The sequence below is a fragment of the Rhopalosiphum maidis genome, chromosome 3 (genome assembly GCF_003676215.2).
Source record: "Rhopalosiphum maidis isolate BTI-1 chromosome 3, ASM367621v3, whole genome shotgun sequence".
Classification (NCBI taxonomy): domain Eukaryota; kingdom Metazoa; phylum Arthropoda; class Insecta; order Hemiptera; family Aphididae; genus Rhopalosiphum; species Rhopalosiphum maidis.
In genome coordinates, this window is record NC_040879.1 from 35,825,284 (window position 1) to 35,849,420 (window position 24,137).

At 25.2% G+C, this 24,137-nt stretch overlaps 1 protein-coding gene across 5 annotated transcripts in view; it reads right to left on the minus strand.

Annotated features, from left to right (window-relative positions):
• Positions 1-6,428: 6,428 nt before the first annotated feature.
• The window catches only part of LOC113559024 (AMP deaminase 2), a 28,753-nt gene continuing 11,044 nt past the window's right edge, over positions 6,429-24,137 (minus strand). For 3 of the 5 annotated variants that reach the window (XM_026964618.1, XM_026964619.1, XM_026964616.1), the window contains 13 exons: positions 23,332-23,530; positions 17,323-17,587; positions 13,808-14,111; positions 13,330-13,443; positions 12,111-12,324; positions 11,281-11,410; positions 10,981-11,166; positions 9,076-9,371; positions 8,764-8,877; positions 7,838-8,014; positions 7,260-7,554; positions 6,976-7,086; positions 6,429-6,910 (listed from right to left, as the gene is read on the minus strand). In XM_026964618.1, the coding sequence (XP_026820419.1) occupies positions 6,707-6,910; positions 6,976-7,086; positions 7,260-7,554; positions 7,838-8,014; positions 8,764-8,877; positions 9,076-9,371; positions 10,981-11,166; positions 11,281-11,410; positions 12,111-12,324; positions 13,330-13,443; positions 13,808-14,111; positions 17,323-17,587; positions 23,332-23,530 (2,609 nt within the window). In that variant the 3' untranslated portion in view covers positions 6,429-6,706. Of the gene's footprint in view, positions 6,911-6,975; positions 7,087-7,259; positions 7,555-7,837; positions 8,015-8,763; positions 8,878-9,075; positions 9,372-10,980; positions 11,167-11,280; positions 11,411-12,110; positions 12,325-13,329; positions 13,444-13,807; positions 14,112-17,322; positions 17,588-23,331; positions 23,531-23,617; positions 23,764-24,137 lie in introns of those variants that run through there. The other 2 variants (XM_026964621.1, XM_026964620.1) reach the window with 2 other exon arrangements.

The following is a 24,137-nucleotide window of genomic DNA, read 5'->3' on the forward strand; positions in this document are numbered from 1 at the left end:
TATGTATATAAAAAGCTGTTGGAATTTTTTAATTTTAAAATCCTGTACAGAAAAATTATTTATATTATATTAAAAGTAATAATGTTAATTGATTTTCGAAGTATAATTAAAGTACATATAAGTTAGCAAAAAAATTATATACTTAATAGTTAATTTTATGTGCAATTTGTTACATTTTAAATTCTGGGCGGAGCAATGCATTTATTAGTTTTACAATGATACAAAAGTTTATTTTTTTTATTATTGCAGATTTATAGACTTTAATGACTAAATATTCTTATTATAGCAGAAATGTTTCAATCTTCAAATTCAAGAGAGATTGATTATATAAAATTTAATCTAGTATTTATTAAAATATAGTTGGTATGGACTTTCAAAAAATTCCAGTACTTTCAAATTGGGAGAAAAAATTGTAAAAACCGCAATTTTTAAACAAACTCAGTTTTTGATAGACCAATATTACTTTTTGTTTGTATGATTATAATAAAACCATTTATTATGTATAAAAATGATAATATAAAAATGTGGTCAATATTTCAAGATAACAATTTAAATCTATGGTGATCTATTCGTTTATCAGTTACAAGTTACAACAAAATGAAAAAAATCATTTTATAATAAATCGTTATTTTACTAGTTAATATCCAATTTTGTAAATGCTTATAAAAATCATTCTAAATTTACGAACAATTTTTTTATTTATTCCATTAATATGAAGAACTTTATTTGAGTATTAAATGTTCAAGCTTTTTTACATATCAAACATTTAAAAAAAAAAAAATTTTAAGTTTAATTAACAAAAAAGAATATCAAAATATTTAAACAGAAAATGCTAATACAAAATTCGGAGAAAATTTAAATTATTTAAGGTTAATTTTTGAGTTATAAAAAATCGCTTTTTTCAAGTACTGGTTTTAGGTAAAATTTATCATTTTTTTCTACCGTTTATTTTTAAAAATACTTTGAATTTTTTCGTTTTTTATTAGATAATCAAATAAAAAATTGATTTATATCATTTATATTGTAAATTGTTTGTATATAGTATAATGTGTATACTATAATTTTATTAGTATAAAAAAGGCTTTGCAATTGATAATAAAATAATTGATGTTAATAATGAACCAATTAAAGCATACATGCATTCAATGAGTATTTCACTACAATTAGCTAACAATTGTCTAAGAAATTTATTAAATCGCGTCTTATAGAAGTACATAATCCTTATGATAAGAACTTTGATACCATTTTCACTAAACCTGTAGATAAAAATGAAGTTATCATGTTAATAAATAATTTAAAAGACGAAACGGCATCAGGTTTTGATAAAATAACGGTTTATTATAGATCCAATAATTTTTATTTATAACAAAAGCTTAAAAAAAGGAATATAGGAATATAAACCAACTATTGTTAAACAAATTTTTAAAAATGGGGATAAACAATAGTAAATAATTACAGACCAATATCGTTGATCAGTAATTTAGCAAAGATTCTTGAAAAAGTTGTAAAGTCAAATTAATGAAATTTTTAGAAAATGTATTATTTTCTAAATACTGCTTTCGAAAAAACAATATGGCTTTAGACCGGGTGTAGGAATTACAGATGCGTTATATGGTATCAAAATATATTTATAATGCACTAGATACTAGTTAAATATTATTGCCGTATCTTTAGACTTTGCGAAAGTATTCGATACCGTTGATCATATAAAGAATTACTAAATATAATTCCTGGGTTTGGTATTGTTAATGAATGTTTAAATTGGTTTTCAAGCTATTTGAGTGATAAGAAGTCAGATGGTTATTTTAAATGGGATAATAGGTAATGATATGAAAATAAATTGTGGTGTACCACAAGGAAGTGTACTTGGTCCGATTCTATTTATAATCTATATAAATAGTATATGTAATATGAAAATTGACGGGTCAATAATTACCTATGCTGACGATACGTGTTTATTATTTTCAGATAAAACATGGGAAATAGTGCATATGTAAGCAATAAATGAATTAAATTTGTCTAATACAAAAACTCAATTATAAGAAAATAACAATAAACTACAATAAAACATTTTTTATGTCGTTTTCTCAATTTATAATTTCCCAAATACTACATTCCAAGAATTAAAAGTTTATAACTATGATAAACGAGAGAATCCAAGCTACTCCACAGTAAATAGAGTTACTAAAATAAAATATTTGGATTTGATGTTTGACGACAATATGAGGTGGAATATGCATGTATTAAACATCACAACTCGATTAACGACAATTACGTTTAAATTATATAGCTTAAATAAATTAAATACCTAATGACACTATGAGAATTGTATATATGTCACTATACCAGTCTATATGCCAATATGGAATAATTGAATAACTGTATGGGATGGTACAACAGATAGTATACTTAATCCACTAAACATCCAACAAAATAAAGCAGTTCGTATCTGCCTAAACAAAAAAAATAAATCCGGATCCACAAAAGAGAATTATATAGAACTTAGTGTTTTACCGATAAATCTTCTTTACAAAAAATTTTCTAAATGTTTTACATTAAAAAAATGTTCCCCACTGGATGATATGTTTAAGAAAACGCTATACCCGCATGTGTTGTCTTTGTCTTATACACGCGTAACATAGTTAAAAACTGTTTTGCGCGGGACTACTCTACTCCCTCGATATTTATATCAAAATTACCAAAATTTTAAATTGCATTGAGAAGAACTTTACCTATGCTGTAGCGTTTTAATTTTTTTGATAGTGGGAACCAATAATTTTTATAATTAAATGAAAAAACCTAAAGTTCTCAAACCGTTAACTTTAATTGCAAAAAATTAAAACGCTACGTCACAGGTAAAGTTCTTCCCAATGGGATTTATAATTTTGGTTATTTTGATTAAAATATCGAGGGAGTAAAGTTGTCCCACGCAAAACAGTTTTTAACTATGTTACGCGTGTATAAGACAGAGACAACGCATGCGGGTATAGCGTCCTCTTAATAAGCATGAAAACATAGCATAAGACATAAAAATCAATTACACAAAAAGAAATATAGGCCAAAAATTCGTTAACTATCTAGGACCAAAAATATTCAACTCTTTAAACTTAAATGTAAAAAAATACTAACGAACTAATAATACTAAAATTAATATAAATAGATATATAAGTGATAAGTCAATTATTATTATATGAGCTTTGAAATTCTTGTAAACTTTATATAATATATTATTTTATGTACAGTATAGTATATGTTTTATGTATTCAAATTTCAATAATGCTGTTCTTATATCTTATATTTCTTTTTTTCTCTCTGTTCTTATTGTTAAATAAATCTGTTTTTTCTTAATATATATTTAGATAAATAATATTACCTATCAGTAAAATATTAAAATTCACCAAAAACAACTCTCTACCTACCAACACAAGCTTTGCTTATAGGAGGTAGATAAACCATAGAAATTGTATGTTGTTTGATTATAAATTGTAATAAATGGTTATTTTTAATAAAAAATAAATAAATAAATAAAAAAAATAATAACATAATTTATTATTATCTATTAAAATATATTTTCATATAATTTCAAAACATTTTTTATAAATTACACATATTTTATGAATCAATTATGGTCAATTTATTTATAGACGTATTACGTACAATTTTATAGTAAATTATATTTATTAATAGAATCATTATTTCTTAAGATTGTACCTGCATATTGCCGAATTGGAACTTTTAGTTTAATGTTTTTACTTTCATTATTTTTAACGGTGTAAAAGATAATATTATTATATTCCTTTTTATACTACTTTATTTATCCTTGCTTAATATTACGTAAACTTCGTACCTTTTTTGATGAGCACCTACACTACCGTCTACCTGTTGTTTTAAAAAAAAATATATCATATAAATGTAATTTTCCATTATTTTAGTGCTTTAATTCGCCTATACAGGTGCTTAAACATAAAGAAGTTTTTATTAAAATTTCAATAAATCTGTTAATGTTATAATATTATAATAATTGATATGAATACATATTTAATTTATTATGTTTTATTTTAAGTCAAATAAGCGATTAAATGAGTCAAATAAAAAAAAATATTAAATAAGCCATAAGTTAACGAATTAAAACAGAGAAAACAGTTATTGTATTTGATTGTCTAATAATTCCTACATCTTTAAATATTTATATAAGTTAAAACATTTTAATACATACATATATTTAGTATACATGACAAATATTAAAAAAATTAAATAACTTTTAACATTTATTTTATAATAGTTGAAATAGTTGAATATAGATAGACCTGAGTAGTTACCACTTGTCAGTAAACATATTAAACGAACATATACTTTATTGAATAAACCAGCAATGAACGTAATTCCACAAAAGCCTATAAGAAAATACGATAACAAAATCAAGGTATATACCACAAAATATGGCACGAGTATAATTAATGGTATATTTAAAAATAAAAATAAAATAGTAACTATAATAATTCAATTAATGTTATGCCGATGGTGGGTAAACGTTTTCAGGCACCCATTTAATTTGGATTTTCCGTAGACATTTTGCTATAAATCGGCGCAATTATAGTAGTAAAAATTTTAATGGAAATTTGAGCATAATAATGGTGTCAGTGTACTACACCTAAAATTAATTATAAAATAATAACTTATAAATACCCGAAAAATTAATTCATGGCATTGGTGTACCCAAATAGCATATCGAGGACGCCGTGTAATTAAAATCCTACTTTTTATTATTATATTATTATGATAATAATACAATAAATTGTTTTAAACTATAATTGTTGGCAATTTATATAAATATAATGTCCTGAACACTAGGCAAGACGCGTTGAACAAATAAATAATTAAAACACTTAGTTTTAAAAATAGCGTTTATTATTCGTATTTACATTATATACGAATGCGAGACCAATAAGTATGATAATAATATTATATTATGTGGAAATAAAATGTGAAAAATTTACACTTGCGTTATGGAAAATCACTCAGTACCAGGAACACATGTTATAATTGTTTATTAATTGAAGAAGTAGAACTTCTACATATTTTATTAGATAATTGTCGATTGATTTGTACTATTTCAGGGAATGAGAAGGACGATAATTATTGTTGTTTTCAACCAACATACTTATTGATTCATAGTTTAAATTTGACCAATTGTCGTGTTAGTTTAAAAGGATACTTGATAGTATTTTTAAATTTTCATATTCTATTTACTCTTATACGTTTTAACTAGGACTAGGATTTATATGTATTTATGAAACCAAAATATTTATTTACGTTAGCAAAATATGTACATAAACATGTTGTAAAAAAAAATCAAAATACGCATTTTACTAATATGATTTATTTATTAATATTTAATTATATAATATATCCATATGAGTTTCTAATGAAATAAATTATATTTTAAATAGTAAAATTATTTAAAAAAAGGTATTACAAATTATAAAATAGAAATAAAAAAGCTAAAGAAAATAATAAAAATTTTAATTATCTTGATAACAATTTATGATAACAGCCATTTTAAAATTTTGAAATTCAAAAGATCTTTCGGCTTCCACTGATGTTATTGGACTGTATTGCATTTTGACTATGTCTGAAGGAGTAAGTTATATCTACCGTAGATTAAGTTCAATAGTTGGTATTATTTTGTTACTATGTTGTACTCTTGGAAATTTGGGAAATTGTTTGTATTGAAAAATACAATCGTACATAATTAATAATTATTAAAAAATCTTAAATAAACAAATTATCAAAATATTTAGGAAAAAATGGAATTATTAAAAAATATGTAAAAACATGTACTTATGAAAAAAAATGTAAAAATATGTAAAATAAAATATAGTTAATTTTATTGGAAATCCCTTGAAACGAATTTATCACTTACTTAAATTTATTTATTAAGTCACAGTAAAAATATGTATTTACATATAAATCCGAGCCCTAGTTATAACTCTCGACTTTATTAATAATTATCTACAAGTTGGAAGAATCAAAGAAACATAAGATGTGTTGATGTATTATAAATCTCTAGATAGCTTAAATCAAATACGTATACATTATCAAAATGTTTAAATAACATTTATTCTGATTAAATGAAGAATTTTTTAAAAGGTACAATTACGAGTAGTAGTTATAGTCATATTGTATGTATGCTACTGTGTTATATAAGTATGTATATATTCACAATATTACAAAGAAAACTAAGAATAATTTATTATTATTATTGTTATTTAATTTTACAAAAGACGAAAGGACAAAACCACTAAGTAGGGATAAATTGAATTTAACAATTAATATTTATATATATATATATATATAGCCCTTTATTATTTGTAAATATTATAGTCATACTTTACGGATACAGATAGAATAGAATTATTATTGGTACTCATTGAAATAAAGTATATTTGTAAATAATTGTAACACACAATAAAATAATTGAATAATAAAAATGATCTGCCTGGATCATAAAAATGTAAATATAGCTAGACTTGCCTAATACATTTAAATTCAATAGTCACATTTTAATTAATAATATAAAGATAGTAATAATAAAAATAATATGATTAAAGTTTGTTAATACAAACAAATCATGGAATACAATGTTTTAGAATAGAGAATATAATGTATGTCATTTCTATCTAATACAACTAACATGTATATAGATTTATGAACTAGCTACTGGAGATGTTGCACTGTTATTTGTATTTGCTGACGAATTTGTTGGAATGGAACCAAATATAACTGCTAACTCGTCTAAAAGGGTTTCATTGCGGTATGCTACTCGTATGTCCGGGACATTGGTTCTCGATATGTCATTTCCTGCCACACCCTCTTTCGTGTAATTGGGTCCCAACCAGTATTGCTTGATCTGCATAGTTATCACATAAATGTTAATAAAATATTTTTTTTTATATGTACTGATAAGCAACGAACCCTATGAGGGAATCCAGACATCAATACAGAGTTCCGAGCCAACTCGCTCATGTCACACGCTGATAATTTCCATACTTGCGCAGCAATCGAGTATTCTTCCATTAACGGTTCCTAAAACAGTAAAATAATATATGTATGATGTATATAATCAAATAAAATACAGGGTAGACTAAATTGTAAAATTAAATCATCTTAAACATTATAATATTGTGTTGATATCCATTGTTTTAAAAATAAAACTTCAAGTAAATGTAAATGCAATTGAAAAAATAAATTATTTTAACCTTGGTAAAATGAAACTGCAGCGGGTCATCTGTTGACAGACTGATAACCAAACCACGAGCCAAATATTCTGGTAATGGATTCCGATGATAATTCAAAAACAACGAATTGTTTGACAAAGGTGACATGGCTATACCAATTTGGGCAACGTAATACAAATATTGAAGTACAGGCACTTTTCTTAAGAGCAATCCGTGTGATATATTTTCAGCCATCATAAAACCACATACCAAATGTTGTACAGCTCCTGCTTCACCACAATGGGGTCTTAGCACAAATGTGTTGAAACCTTGTTTGCTAATAAAAACAAAAACAGACAATATTATTGCATATATTTAAATATTTATAAAAGTAAAATTGTAACAAATATAAAATAAATCTTTAGTATGTTGTTTAAACAACTGTAATATCTGAATTAATTTTAAAAGTAATACATACTTTACAAAGTATTTATAAAATTTAAAATTTAAATGAAAGATAATTTCTAACTCATACATTTTATGATTTTTTTTTATTAAATTTCAAAATAGTTGTTTACAATGTTTACATATATTACATATTTGATTTTTCAATAGCTTACATTCTGAGATGATTGAGTACAGTCATGTTAGCATACATATAGTACTGATAATATGCATAAGGTGGATTATCAGTTTCTCTCCATTGTGCTGGTTTGGGAACATCTCGATCAACAAATGGATTTTCTGGTTTCGACTCATCATCAACACTATCAAACCCAACTACATGTTGTAAAAATCTAAAAAAAAAAAAATGAATATGAAAATAGTAGCTATTGGATATATTTATAATATTTGCTAAAAACTTATCTCATTTGTTCTAAACAAATAAAAAATATGTTTTGGATAATAGATTTTAAATATTTAAAATTATTACTTGAATTATTAATGTACCTACTAATTAAAAATAATAGTAGTGGTTCAATATTTTATCTGCCTACTAAAAGTTGTTATTTAAAATTTTTTATTGAGATGTCAATTGTTTTTAGAGAACTAAATAACTTGTATTTTATTATTATGTTATATTAGATTAATTTAAAAAACTAACACGGTTATAAACAACATAAAGAATGAAATACATGATAGTAAATAACATATTGAACCACAAGCAAAATTATTTTAAAATATAGCAATTTAAAAAGAAATAAACAGATAAAAAAAATTAAAATATAAAAATATTTCAAATACTTTTAGATAAATACTTTTTTAAGAAAAATCTTCAGTACCTATCGTTATTTGTCTAGATTTTTAGAGTATAAATATTAATTAAATATTTTATAAGCTGATTGAAAATAAAGTTAACAAATAAATCCCTATACAATTTAATAAAAAAAGTAGACTTGTGATTTTTTTTAGTGTTTTGTATTTTATAAAGCCACAAAATAAGTATATTATAAAAAAATATATTCTAATTTTATATTTTAAATAACTTATTTAATCTAAAATATATTAATACTTTAATACATTAATAAGTATAAAAATCTGTTACCTGTGGAGATCTGGATGTGAATTAGGATCATTAGTTGCTTCAAACAGTGGCAAAAATACATTGTCCAACAACTGCTGGAAATTATCTAAAATATTGTTCGATTTAAATATGTCACTGCAACAAAAATCAATTTTTATAATTTATATTTTTATTATTTCAATAATAATAATTCAAAAATATTTATAGGTTATACTAATAAGATTATGTACAAATACTAAATATTTAAAAGTAAAAATAAATTAATGATCTAAGTAGTCAAATCTGTGCGTAAAAAAATAAAAATAAAATACATAATTGTTCATATATACACACAACAATCGTGGAATCTGCACTAGCCATCGAACGTTGTCAGAATATACTCTATTAGAAATAGCCCATTTGGCTAGTTTGTCCCATTCATCACGACTCTTTCCGTAAATTGATAAACGGAGTTCGGCATTTTGATATTTTGACTCTTCTAAGTCAGACGCCACTTCATTAATTACCCGAGCAAAATATTTACCACCAGTATAATTATCCGTTTTCAAGAACACTTCTCTAAGACGAGATTCTCCAATGGGGTTATATTTGGAATTAAATTTATCGAACCTATGAAACGTGTTGCGGTCCTGTAAAATAAATTTATAAAGAAATAATCAATTATCAACAAAGACAAAGTAAACTAGAATTTTTTTTCTGTGTAATTTAATGATAATCTTTATAATACCCAATACGTATTTAATATTATATGATTCAATTTAACCTATAGGAAAAACAAAATGTATCATATGGTGTACAAACTACAGAGTCAAAAGTTGAAGAAATAACAAGTTACAAAACTAAAGAAAAATATGATAGTAAATGAACCTAGTAAGTATTGCTTACTTATATAAATTAAACTAGGTTAAAGTTATGTCACAAATATATAATTTTATAGTTACGTTTATTATTTCAAAAAAAAAATACTAATTACTTAATTGTAATAGAAATTCTCATAAATAATTTAGTAAAATAATAAAAAAAAAAACGAAATATTTTTGCAAGGTAATGGTAATGGTTAACTTCGATATGTCAACTTGATATTGCTAAGCGATTGTTCAAAATAAAAACATTTTGGACTCAGTTAATCTTAACATAACTTAATGTATACATAAATAATTTAAAACGTCGAGATATTACACAAATAATAAAACTAAATAATTATTATTTATTTTCCGATGGCTTTTTAACAATGATATATTTTTAACACATCTCTAGTTACGCCAACGTTAACATTTATACATAAGACTAATGCATTAGTTCTTATAAGCTATCTACTACAATCTAAATTCTACAGTTTACATAGATAGTAAAAATTTCCAATAAAATAATATGTTCTATGATTGGTTAATAGTTGGTCCATAAAAAAAAAAAAATGTTTTAGGATTTAAGATTTTATGATGAATTTAACAGAAATAAAGTTAAAAAAAAATCAAATATTTTCTCAAAAATTACTGAACATAAATCATAAAAAACTAGATGCAGTTTTTTAATTTTACTAATTCAAGAGTTTCCAATAAAAAATAAGCATATATATTATATCTTTATCGTAATAACATCTATCAACTTTTAGCTTTTTGTGCATGCTCTAAAACTAAAAAAAAAATTAAAACTCTATAACCATATTTGTTAAAATTTCTTAATACGTTCGTTTTTACCAAATAAATATGTAATTTAATATTTTCCTTCATTCTTTATTTAACATCAGTTCTATTTTATATTTTTATTAATTATACTATAATATATATATATATATATATATTAAGCTGAAATTTATATTGTAACATTTGTAACTAAATTAATCATTTTGATATTAATTAATAATAAATAACAATAATCTTAATTTTAATCGGAAAAAATAGATAATTGTCGGATATAATTAAAACCTTATTTAAAACAAATGTAATAAATTCAAGCATTATATTATTATGATCTTGTGATAAAATAATACAATAAAAATAAATAGATTCTAAAACTATAATGGTTTAAAAATTAGAATGAGTCATTAGTATATACGTACTATACATATTATTTTGTAATGACTAGCGTTAACTAGAAAATGCTATATAACGCAATCTCTTGATTTGTTTCTATTAACATAGTTTAAGAGCGTTTTAGAAGTTAACTAATTTGTTCATTTTATAGTATTCTTACCAAAAAATTAATTATATTTTTCTTTTTATATTATAATTTACTCACTGCATGTACATCCAACATATCGACGGTTAAATCATACGATGTCAATTTCATTGATTCAAAAACCTGTTTAAGTGTCATACCACCAGCAGACACCACTTCATCAGAATGATTTTTTAAAGTTTTCTTAATGAATCTTAATAAATGTTTTTGATTCATGCACGATGCAGCATGTATATGGGTATCAACCTTTCATAAAATTAACAATATTTATAAATATTTTAAAAAATGAATAAATACATTTATATTGAAAATAGATTTAAAAAAAATGTTATATGATCAAATTTTTTGTTTAATAAGTACCTTTCTGATATTGTAGAAATCACGATGCGGAATAGCTTTCTGTGAAGCAAGTTCTCTCAATTCGTTTAGTAGCACATGTAATTGGAATTTCGATGACAAATAAGACAACCGACGATAACAAAATGATTTTCTATAGTTAAAAAAATACGTAATAAGGGAATGCAATAATAATGATTTCTAGGAAGTAAAATATAAAAATCAAAAAACTAAAAATATTTTAACTACATTATTTTTTAAATTTATAAATTATCTCATACATATATTACAATATTATCATTTATCGGTTTTGTTATTTTTTTAAATATATTTCCGTATTCCATTGATTATATATCGTATAGATTGGTCAATGGTCATATTATGTCTAATTTATTTAATTTATATTTTGAATTTATAATGATAAAAACGTTATCTCAGTTCTGTCAGACGTCAATTATGAATTTTTATTTTATTTTTATTTGATAATAATTATAATTTATAAAATATAAAATATATACTTTAAGTAGAGAATTAAAAAAAATAATGTAAATATAAAAGATAAAATGATTTGCGGACTAAATATGAATTAAGTTCAAACAATTTAGTCTTACTGAACAAAATGCTTAACTAATGTTATTAAATTATATTGTCTTGCGGCCAATATACTAGCATGTAGAGTGCGAAAATATGATTTAGCTGTTTGTATTATAATCACAATAAGTGAAATACAAAGAATGGCTTTTATTAATATTGTCTACGCGTGTTAAACAAAAAAAAAAAAAAATTATATTCATTAATGCGTCGGCTATAAGTCAGGTTTGGAGTGGTTGGAACACATCGTTGTTGTTACTTACAGTGGTCCGTCAGATATCATTGTGCACAGCCGTTGCATGTCCCGACAAAATGTCTCCAAATTAGGATACGGGAATCCTTGAACTGGAATTTCAGAGTCGGGACTGCTGTACATTTGAAATACTCCGTCCCGCGCGCGGATTGTGAAGCCTAGCGATGGAGGAAAATCGCACTGCCACGGGTCGCCAACGCTAGCTGGCGGGTGTACCGGATGGTCTGTCACATAAAATAAATGCTCGTACATGTTTTGCAAGTTAAATTGAAGAGATAATAAAGGTATGCAGTTATTAAAAATGTCCTGTATATAAAGTAGTTGTAGACAAAATAAAAATTATTCGGTGAACAAAACAAACAATAAATTGTAATTTAGAGCGTGCGAGATACACGTATATGTATAAGTATGTATATAATATCATAGACCTTATACTAAGCCACAAAAGTCTAAGTCTTAGACTCTAAGAAAAACCAATTTAGTTTAATTTCTATGGTATATTATATATACCACTAGACAATGTATGTTGTTGGTTCGTTGATGTATATAATATACATATACTATTATATATACATACATATAATATACTGATTACTGATGATGTTACTTTAAATAAAAACATACATTGTTAGAAAAAAATTCGAAGAGCAGTCCTCACCTCATTATTCTATTATCATCGTACATGTATTAAGTATGAAGTTTCGTTAAAAACAATAATTTTGAACTATTAACGAACAGTTTAATTACTACGAGCGTGCGAAAATTATTCGCATGTATTTTGTTGGTAAACAAAATAATTATGCGGCGGCTGCGGTGTTATGTAATATATTATACACGAAACTATGTTTTCACTACACGCGGTGGCAGTGTGATATGCTTAAGTAAAAAAAAAAACATAATTTAGTATTACTGATCTATATGTATTATAGGCGACATGTATAATATTCTAGTGTTCAATATAAAAAAAAAAAAAAATACAAAAACAAAAATTACTAATACTACTCCGTCTTACAATTTTTTTTAAATTAGAGCCATTTTGATTTTTTTTTTTTTTTAATCGCGTTTATATTATGTTAATGCATCAGAGTAGGTATAATAAACAAATTGTTGCACAAGCACACCAACACACATAATACACAAATCGGACGATTCTTTACAATATATATATGTATAATATATGTATATTATTATATAATATCAGATCGTCCATCAAACACGCACGCACGCACCGTATTGGCCGTACGCAATGTCGAATAATAGTTGGTCGGTAAACGCGTCGTCCATGGTCGAACTTCGTCGGTCAGCCCACGGGTTATACGACGATTTCCTAGATTGTGTCGTTCCTAGATCAGAAACAGAGTCTCGTTTTCGGATATCTGTACACATATACACACACAACACAAACACACATAATATTTAAATTGTAATAAATTATCATATGCACATATAGCTGGTAATGTGTCAATGTGTGCATAGGTACGCGCAAATGGAAAACCGTAGTAAATAATATTCTAATATAATATAAATATTTATAACTGGTAGTATGATAATCTCACTTTCTCACACGCCCGACGGCACCTAGGTATATGTATAATATTTTATTCTGTTGTAAATAGATACCTACAGACATTGATTAGGTATATTAATTGCAGTTGATATTAAATAAATTTCCACTATGCTAAATTGCACAGTGGTCACAGGACCTACCGGCGATAGATTGACGGTCTTCGTGCTTGATCACTCGGGCGCTGGGATAAGGCTGTCTGATTTCCGATTTGTTGTTCGAATCGCCGCCAGCGGACACGTCAGTAATGCTGTCTGCCGAATGAAGCGCGGAAGCGTTGCCTGACGACGGTGATGATGGATCTCCTTGCGTCTTGGGGTGCTTTTTATGGAAAAACTTCGATGTAATGTTTGGGAAAGATTGATGAGACACTCGCATATAACGTTCTCTAATGTGTAACGCTTCCATGAGTTGTTGCGATGACCAGTGCAAATCTTCTAAAGGGACCTGCGTGAGAAAATTTAAAAGGCACAATCTTAGTTACAACAATGACACCGGAATAAGATTGGTTACGATAAGGGTAAAAAAATACTTTTAATTAAAATCATAAATATACTGTGTCCTATAAGGATTTACGCATTGCGATATTTCCTGAAGTAATGGAGATATCATAATTGTATTCCTTTTATGATACTCGCGAAGACAAGGGCTACAAATATTTCATAATTAATTAAATTTGATGTTTTGGTAAAAAAGTTAAAAAAAAAAAATCGAAAATAGACGTTTTGTAGAATTTATTTTTCTAAAAATGTTGACGTTTCAACATTTTATTTTCATTAATCTCATGATTTTTAATATTTTTTCTAGTTTTGAGAAAAATTGTGAATTATTTAACATCATACAAGTGCCATTGTTATCAAACATGTGTCCCGCGGCTCGTGCTCGTATATAATAATACAAAAATATTCTCAAAACTAAAAATAATATTAAAACCCATGATGCTAATGAAAATAAAATTTTGAAACGTTATTTTTTAACTTTTTTACCTAAACATTAAATTAAACTGAACTATGAAATATTTGTAGTTATTACTCCTGTTAGTCCTTAAAAAAAACATAATTATAATATCTTCACTATTTCAGGAGATATTACAATGGGTAAATCCTCACGGGACACTGTATTGTACGTGGCACAGTCGTTGCCATTATATTATTATAATCAAATTACCTAACGCCACCATGATATTAAAACAGTTATTTTTTGTCGGTAGTATTTTTACAGCTATACACAACTGTTCGAATAATCAATCATCGTTTTTTAGAATAAATTACGCTATGCATTACGAAAAACAAATATTATAATATACATTATATATTATATTATAGTGCTATACACTGCTGGGATAAAGGAATCGAGAAATACTCTTTTTGTCGGTGACTGATTAAAAGACAATAATATGCATGTGGAAATAGCAGTTTCCGGAAAAGTAAGCTATAAGCAATAATCTATTGTACAAACAATTAAGTATATAGATCATCACAGGTAAATGTTTTATGATTTAAATTTAAAATAATAAATACATAACTGATTAATTTATTTTTGATCTTTGGAAGTATTTACTAATATAATATTTTATATTCTCGTGTTTTATTTTATAATTTTATTATTTGAATTGAACACGGTAGTGCACCAAATAGACCGGAACGCTCTAGTACGACATTCCGATTCGTAATATTAGCTTTTGCGTCAGTTCTGGAATTATAATTTAAAGGTTCCCGATCGGAAAAATATTAAGTAAATATTAAAAAAAAAAATACGTTTCGGGTAGTATCACAATCAAAAGAATTAAAATTACTAATAATTATTTTTATAGAAAATAAAATTTTTGAATACCAACATACCAACTATTAAACCCTTTATCACAACAGCTATCGATAACATATTCAGCAAACTTTGTCCATCGAGTATTTGTATTTACAATATTTACATATTATAAATGACTAATAATTTTGATTGTTATAGCTGACAATGTACAAAAAGTGTATTATATTATAGACATATGCCATATTAATTTTACAAATGTGCCGGTTTGTAAAATTATACATTTACAATTATACAATTATACATTTTAAGCACTGGTCTAACATATTATAATGGGTATTTACTCTGAAAATGACTAATGTTTATTTTATGAACAATTATCAGCCTACTGTAATATTAAAAGTAAAATAAACGACTTCAATAGCTATATCAAAATAATATAACACGAAATACATATACTTATTGACAGGTTAGGTTAGGTTATTTATTTATTATTATAAATAAATTCTATAAAAGAGATACAATTATGTATCATATGATCATAATAGTTATGATTATATTATCGTATTAAGACCATTTTTGTTATTAAAGAATAAAAAGTTTGCTAAACATCTCATAAAATAATAAAATAATTTATATTATAATTGTTATGATTCATAACTATTAATTACCAAGATAATATAATAATAATAAACAATATCGTTCAGGAACCATATATATGGGTTCAAAGAGGTTTATTTTTTATTGTTTTAAGTCTTCTTTAAATTACCTGTCCACTAAACCTAGTTAATACTACAATGGATCTTTTAATCGTTGAATTTTCAAAAATAGTGTAATTCGTTTCCTTATAAAATTAATATATTATATTTTATTGATATTATAATATGATGTAATTTAATGTTTATCTATAGATATAGTTATAACAATATTGTATTAATGTGATATAAATATATAATGTAATTAATAGCTAATAATATAATATACCTAAACATTTTATTTTATTATTAATTTACTAAAACCAAAAATTACTTTCCTAAGTATTAATCATCATGGGAATTTTTAATTATTAATTGTAAATTGTTTTTATAATTTATAATTGTAATGAACTGATCACAAAACTATATTTGTTTGTAAATATAAGTTATTACGGTTTTTACAGTCGTTCGAAAAAGAAGTGTGTTTCAAATTGTTAGTTTTTGTTTAAATGATAGCATACTTATTTAGCTATTTTAAATTACATAGATCGTTTTAAGTATTATGAACAACCATTGTCCAATATTTTATTTATCTTAAAAAAATGCAATAAATAGTGTTATGTGTGATACAAATGACAGTTACTTATTCAAGATTTTTATTCTTAGTAGTAGAAAAGATATAAGCTATTTTAAGAAATTTAAATTGCCAATTAAAATCGTAAAATAAAATGAAAATTTAAGGAAAAAAGGTAGAAATAAAATTAATAATAAAAATTAATTACCACAATGCTAAATAATTTTTTTTATGTTGAAATACTTTTAGTTATATAAACTAATTAAACTACCTACTAAATTCAAAACAACTCAAGTATAGTATTGGTATTTTTTTTAAATGGGTATACAGTGTAATAGTATTCAAATTATATTGTATTAATTTACAATTAATGATAGTTTTAAAAAATAAAGGAGAGCTATCAATGTCACCTATAATTTATAATATTTTTAGTGTATATTTTGAAAAAAAAATATTGTCTTCAAACGCATACGATATTATCGGATAGATACTAGTGTTTAAAAAATAATAATATACATTATGTTGTATATTATTTATATGTAAGTTAATTAAGTTAATAATCAACTATACAGTAAAATTGTTCAACTTAATATATTAAGTACATACGACTTGTCCATCAAATTATTACCCCATTGTTATCTTCTCCACCAATGCTAACTCGTTGAAAATGTGGCACAAAATCGTATTGCCCTTCGTTGTCTTCTGTTAGATTCTGTGGCCACTGTCCACCAGCGGATGATGGTAGTTGTTTCTCGATTCCTGCAGTGGTTGATGATGGCGCTGAAACTGTAATACCATCTCCATACAATTGCCGGTCATCTTTGTTCATAGTTGACTGTGGGTATCCTAAAGCTGCTGCGGCAGCTCGTTTTTCGTCCATTTCTTTTGCCAGACTATAAAGTTCAAAGTAATTGAAAAAATTAAAACATAATTAATTATTTGTTGAATTTTTTTTTAACACTGTTTATAAAGAAATAAATATAGCTGATTCTGGCAGTATCGACGATTACAGAAGTTTAACAACAAAAACGAACTCAAAAAGAAAACATTAACATATGTATTATGAAAAGTTATTTTCAAAACTATAATTAATTTTATCTGATTGAACCACCGAACTCGAGTATTAAGACGACAATAAAACATTTAATTATAAGCTGGCGGTCAAAGACCACAATAAATAAATTATTATCCGATATAGTCATTTACATTCGATACCTAATTTAAATATTCTTTTAAAACAACACTTATTTTTGTATATTGTTAAATAATAATTTATGTGATTAGTGATTAAACATAATATAAAATAACAAAACCAATAATCACTATTACTCTAAAGTACCATTTTGTATTTAATGGTCTAGTAATTTGATGAAAACAATAAATAAATAAAAAAAACTGCATTTCATTTCTTATGTTAAATTAAAACTAGTTACTTTTATTTAGAGTCCAGACAAATTGTCTGATTTTTTGTGGTTCATTGTAATTGATAACATGATGTATTCAATATCTCCCATTATCTTATTAAATTACCTTGATTTAATACATGCAAATATGAGAATTAAATTTTTCAATTTTTAGGCTCTATGCCAGAGATTCCCAGTCAGGGTGCCGCAAAATTATTTGAAATATATTTTTAATCTATAGGGCATATAGTGTCTTCAGATTTTTAGAAAATGACTAAGAATTCCGTGAGTCAAAAAAGGTCGGGAATCTCTGACGTTTAAATGTTTTAATATTAACAAATATAATTTTTTAAAAGAAAATAATGACTAGTAGTAGCGAATTTGAGAGTCAGTAGATTCAACCACTAATACTATTGGCCGTATTATAGCGTAATAATTTTATGTTTTGAATATAAATTGTACAAAATTATTTTGTAAATACAAATGTATTGATTTTGGGGACACTATTTCTGTTCCACAAACATTTATTAAGTATTAGGTATAATATATATAATAAGTACTAGACTAAACTTTATATCTATTTTATATTTTATGTAAGACCTCTTTGTCCTTGTACATTCAGATTAATAAATCAAAAATTACTCTTTCAAATTTCGATCTATATGTATTAACATTTTCAAAACTCATTTATTTACCAATTTACAGAAGAAATGAATATTTATCAATGGCAAAAAAAAGATTATATCACAGTACTTAAATGATAAAAAAATCTTAATATTAGAAAATATGATATTACACCTTAGTACTCTTGAAAACCCGCAAAACCAGAATTTAAAAAAAATATACATAAAAGGGGGTGTGCATTTTTTAAAAGTTGGTTAATGATAAATCACTTTGTACATTAAAGATATTTAATTAACTCCTCTCATTATTGGTGACTGATCCCACGGCTGAACGGCTTAGAATAGAAATAAGTATTACTAAAAAATTAAGAATATAGATACTTAAAAGTTATATTGTTTAACTAACCCCAAGAAAAATATTATACTTATTATGAAATAGATTATTTTAAATATGTAACAAAGCAAAATAGTTCATAGCTATACTATAATATACATGTTTTGAATTATATTACAATATAATATTGTATACTTTTTGAATTATTTACATCAATAAGTCATAATAATGATAAAATTATAATTTATAATATACAAATGCAGTTATACATATTATGTCGTTAATTAAGTTATCGACTTATCGTACATTCGTATCTATTATATTTTCCAAATATTAAATTTAAAATTAAACCGTATTTTTCAGATCTTTATTAAAATTATTTATAACTGCAGCATGATTGCTACAAATCTGTAGATTCGCCACTAGTTATATAGAAGATAATAAGATAGACAAGTATACTACATAACACGTGTTCATTAATCACAATAAAATAATTAAAAACAGGCTGATAATATGCAGTTAAAGTTATTCTGTATTCTAGTATAAAAGAATGTGGTAATGGCAAATAAATCGGCACGTATGTCCATGTAATAGCAATTCAAGGATAAAATAAGAAATTTAAATAAATAAACATCCCCTCCTGTACCACCTTCTTTGTATGATGTTTAAATGTATTTTAAGTTCTTGCAAGTTTTTAAATATTTATTGGCAATAGCAATGGCAGTTAATATTTATTACTGTTATTATTGGAAACAATTTATAAGAATATTAATATATAAAACCAGCTAACCTGTATAATTTCAATTTTTTTAAAACAATTTTTACAATCTGAAATTAGTTTAGTAAATAATTAACAGGGCTCGGAAGTTTTCGCACTAAAAAAATTAATTTTTAGCACTTAAATATGCCCATAAAAACATTAATATCAGCGCTATAAATAGCACTAAAAATTGGAAAATATGCAAAATAAAATTTTCAACAAATTTTTTTAAGCATGAAATTTAAGATATATGTAATATTACAGATTTTTAATGTTTTTCGTAAAATACGATGGTAGGTATCGACAGGAATACGACTGCAGCACGATAGTACAACGAATCCAATGATAGTGCGATAGTACGATGTGATTGACACGATTTTAAAATAAAACAATTTGTTTTCGTTCACATATTCGTAGGCGGCTGTTTGGTAGGTTAACTAAATTTATTTTTTAAAAATATGCCCATAAACAGCATTTATACCTCCAAATTAGCAAAATAGCTCCTATAATGTGCATTTATGTGAAAATATACCTAAAAATAGCACTAAAAACCGTAAATATGCAAAAAAAATAGCAAAATAAAATTTTGTGTATGACATCAGAGAAGTGTGAAACATATTTGTATCTTACTTTGGATGTTCTGGGACGAACCAAGAAAAATATGCATTTGCTAGAACTTCCGAGCCCTAATAATTAATAATACAGTATGTAGTATACAGTATGTATACTAATAACCAACTATTGCTTATAACTTATGAAAATCATTAAGTATAAATTGGTTTTTCTACTGCATAAAAAAAAAAAAATTAAAAATTAATTGGAACCTAATATTACTAACATGACAATAATATAATAAATATTAAATAATAACATCCAAGAAGTTTAATAAAAAATTTGAAAAGTTCAATTTAAAAAATAAAACTGACAAAGAAAATTAAAATTATTATTTAATTGTTTATAAAAATTTAAGAATATAAGAAAGACATAAATAATTACTCAATTCTATTGGTATACAATTTAGACAAATACATAATTGTATCATTAGTTGTAAAAACTAATAAGTTATGTAAAATAAGACAACTAATAAAACAATATTTTAAAATAAGATAAATTATTTTTACATCGATTAGGTACATTTATTGGTCACTTACATCGTTTTTTCATATCTACCCATGTTAGATTCATACAGGTACTACAAGTATGATCATGATACCTACATAAATAATTATATGGCAAATCGTATTTTTTTCATTATTTATATACTTCAGAAAGAGGTCTTCGAAAATCACTAAACATATAATTATACAATTAATATACAAAACATAACAAAGATATTTAATCGTAATTAAATGCATTAAAATAAGCACTACCTATGTGTCAGCATTAAACACCTAAATACATTTTACATGAATCGAAAAAATCAAATATTTAAATTACATTTTGTAGACAAATTACAATTACTTACATTTTTATGTTAATAATTATTAGTTATTGGCGATTAAAATATTTATTTGCTTACCATTATTTTAAATAACATTAAACGCTATTGAAGTCTAAAGAGGATAAAAATAAATATAACATTTTGACAAAAAATGTATACCATTCTTTTTCATACATTTGACCATTGATTAATTAAACATAAAATAAACTTTATTAATTATTTATTTAAAATAAATTTTTAGCATTAGCTAATATTAACAATAATTATGATATAAATCATTTTATATTATAATCAGTGTACATGTCGTATTAAAAAAAAAATAGCTGTTTCGAAAATATATAAAATAACATAGTATGAGTCCTGATAATCAATATAGTCGAAAAAAAGTTCTTAACAAGCTATTTAATTTTCTGATTTGATCAGTATTCATATACACTTAAGCCGATATAATGTGTAGTTCCGGTACAACCGTAGCTTACAATAATTTAAATTTGTGTTGTAAATGATGTGCGTATACGCTAAAAACCAAATGAGAATTATACAACTATCTAATAGCATCTTACTTAAGAAAACTATCACTAAAAACTAAGTGCAATTAACCTTTAATTCTGTAGACACAAAACAATAATAATACTACAAAATCGTATTAATGATTCTAAAAAACCTACCCGACATAAAATAATCGTTCCTGACACCAAATTTGCTGTTGGTCCGTATTAGCAAACATATTATTAAGCCCAATCGATACTCGAATCTAAATATTGTTTTGCAGAAACGTTTTGAACTACAAAAATGCCATTGTACTAAACTGAAAATGAACGGAAAGCATTTGCACCAGCAACACTGGAGACGCTGAGACGTATAAGTATAAACGTTATGCTACGATATGGCGATTGGAAGGCTACTGTACACAGTAAACTTATGCGACAACCGTCTCCCAATACTGATTCAATTTTCAAGGCAGTTACCAACGTGGCACCTTAAATCGTAATTATATTAAACGGTGCGGTATATATTGGCGTGGCGTTGTATGAAAAGAAAACTTACAAATGCACCACTGCACTTTTTAATACTAGTGTGCGATACCTTAGTATCAATGTACAACAACAATAACAAAAAATAAATTACCTACAACGACGAAAATAATTTTGGAAACAAAGATGACAATGAAACGATTGGTTATTAAGTCAAACAGAAAGGGCATGTGAATTGAAATAGAAAAAAGGTATTTAAAAACTACAATAACCATATATAATATTTGAAGTCATTTTTAATTCCAATTTAAATCGAGGAAGTGTGTCGTGTATACCCGATGTGTTGTCTTCGTCTTATAAACTTGTATATACATAGAAAATTTCTATTCATTAGAAATAATTTTTTTGAAATATCAGTTTTGATTTTACAGTTATTTCCCTATCATCAAATTTAAAGCTGAAATCCGTGTTTTATCATTGATATTTTTTAAAATTAAATTTAAAGATAATTTTTAAATCATAATATTTTACTTATAACTTGCTTTAAATATATTTTTTTAAAAACTGACGAGAAACCACAGAAAACATTTTTACCTCTAAATTGTATAACAATTATATTTTAACATTTACTGTAGTACTAAAACTAACAGCACAAAATGGATTCTGCTGAATACAAATTTTGTGTATTGTATATTTTAATAACGGAGACAACACATTCTTTTAAAAGTTATGAGCATACAATTTAAAAATCGTCAATCATGCTTCAAAATTTAAATATCGTAAAAAAGCCACTCAAGAATACAGAAAATGTTCTTACCTTTAAATTTGATGACAAATCAGTTCACTGTAATATTAATAACAACAACACAAGGTTGGTTTTGCTGAACGAAAATTTACCATATTATGATTGAGTTAGAGAGAGAAAGCAATTATGCACATATTTTATTAGTGCACGCATTGACATCCTCATAAGCAAATACCATATTATTAATAGTAGATTTACTATAACATAACGATTATACTATAATAAGAACGTTCAAGTAAAAATTTAGTAAACTAGTATTGTGTTTAAAAATAATTAATTAAGTCACTCAATTCTAACCTGCTACTAATGGCTGCCATTTTGCTTTCTATGCGTTCGATGGGAAACTGTGGTATATGATACGACGACGTACCACCGCCAGATGCTAAATCAGCCGCTGGTGGTGCACCAGTTGCTGGAGTCATATTACCGCCAGGTAAACCTGCAGAGGAAGATTGTGGAGGCGGAGATGAAGCCATTATTTCATCGTCGTCACTGTCTGAGGGCAGATAAAAATTATTAGATAATTCTATACCTACACATAATAAATTTTGATATTATTTAAATTGCTACATTTGTAACATACCTATTCTATACCTATGTCAATGAGCAAACATATACGTATTATATATATTTAAAAAAGTGCTTACTTTTATAGAAAAAAAAAATAATATTAAAAAATACATATACAACAAATATGATAAAAGTATAACATCAAACGTATACTAGCAAATATGTATAATACACATCGATTCAAATATGTGTGATAACTGGTGTTTATACGCGATAACGTAGGTTACTTTACATGATTGTGTAAATGGGTATCTATCAGTTGAACCTGTTGAAGGCTTACGTACGGTACTGGGTCACCTTGTACCATCATCACGTGTACGTACACACGTTCCACAATAAGTACATTATACTTGAAACATATAATAATGTGTAGATTGCAGGTACATGTGTATATTAAAGAATAACGATAAACAAATTTACCTAATCTAAGATACGAAAATAAATAATCGTACATAGTACATAATATAAACATAATTTGTTTAGAACGATTAATTAAACACTATCAAGGCGTTTTAAAATAGTTAAACCAATAT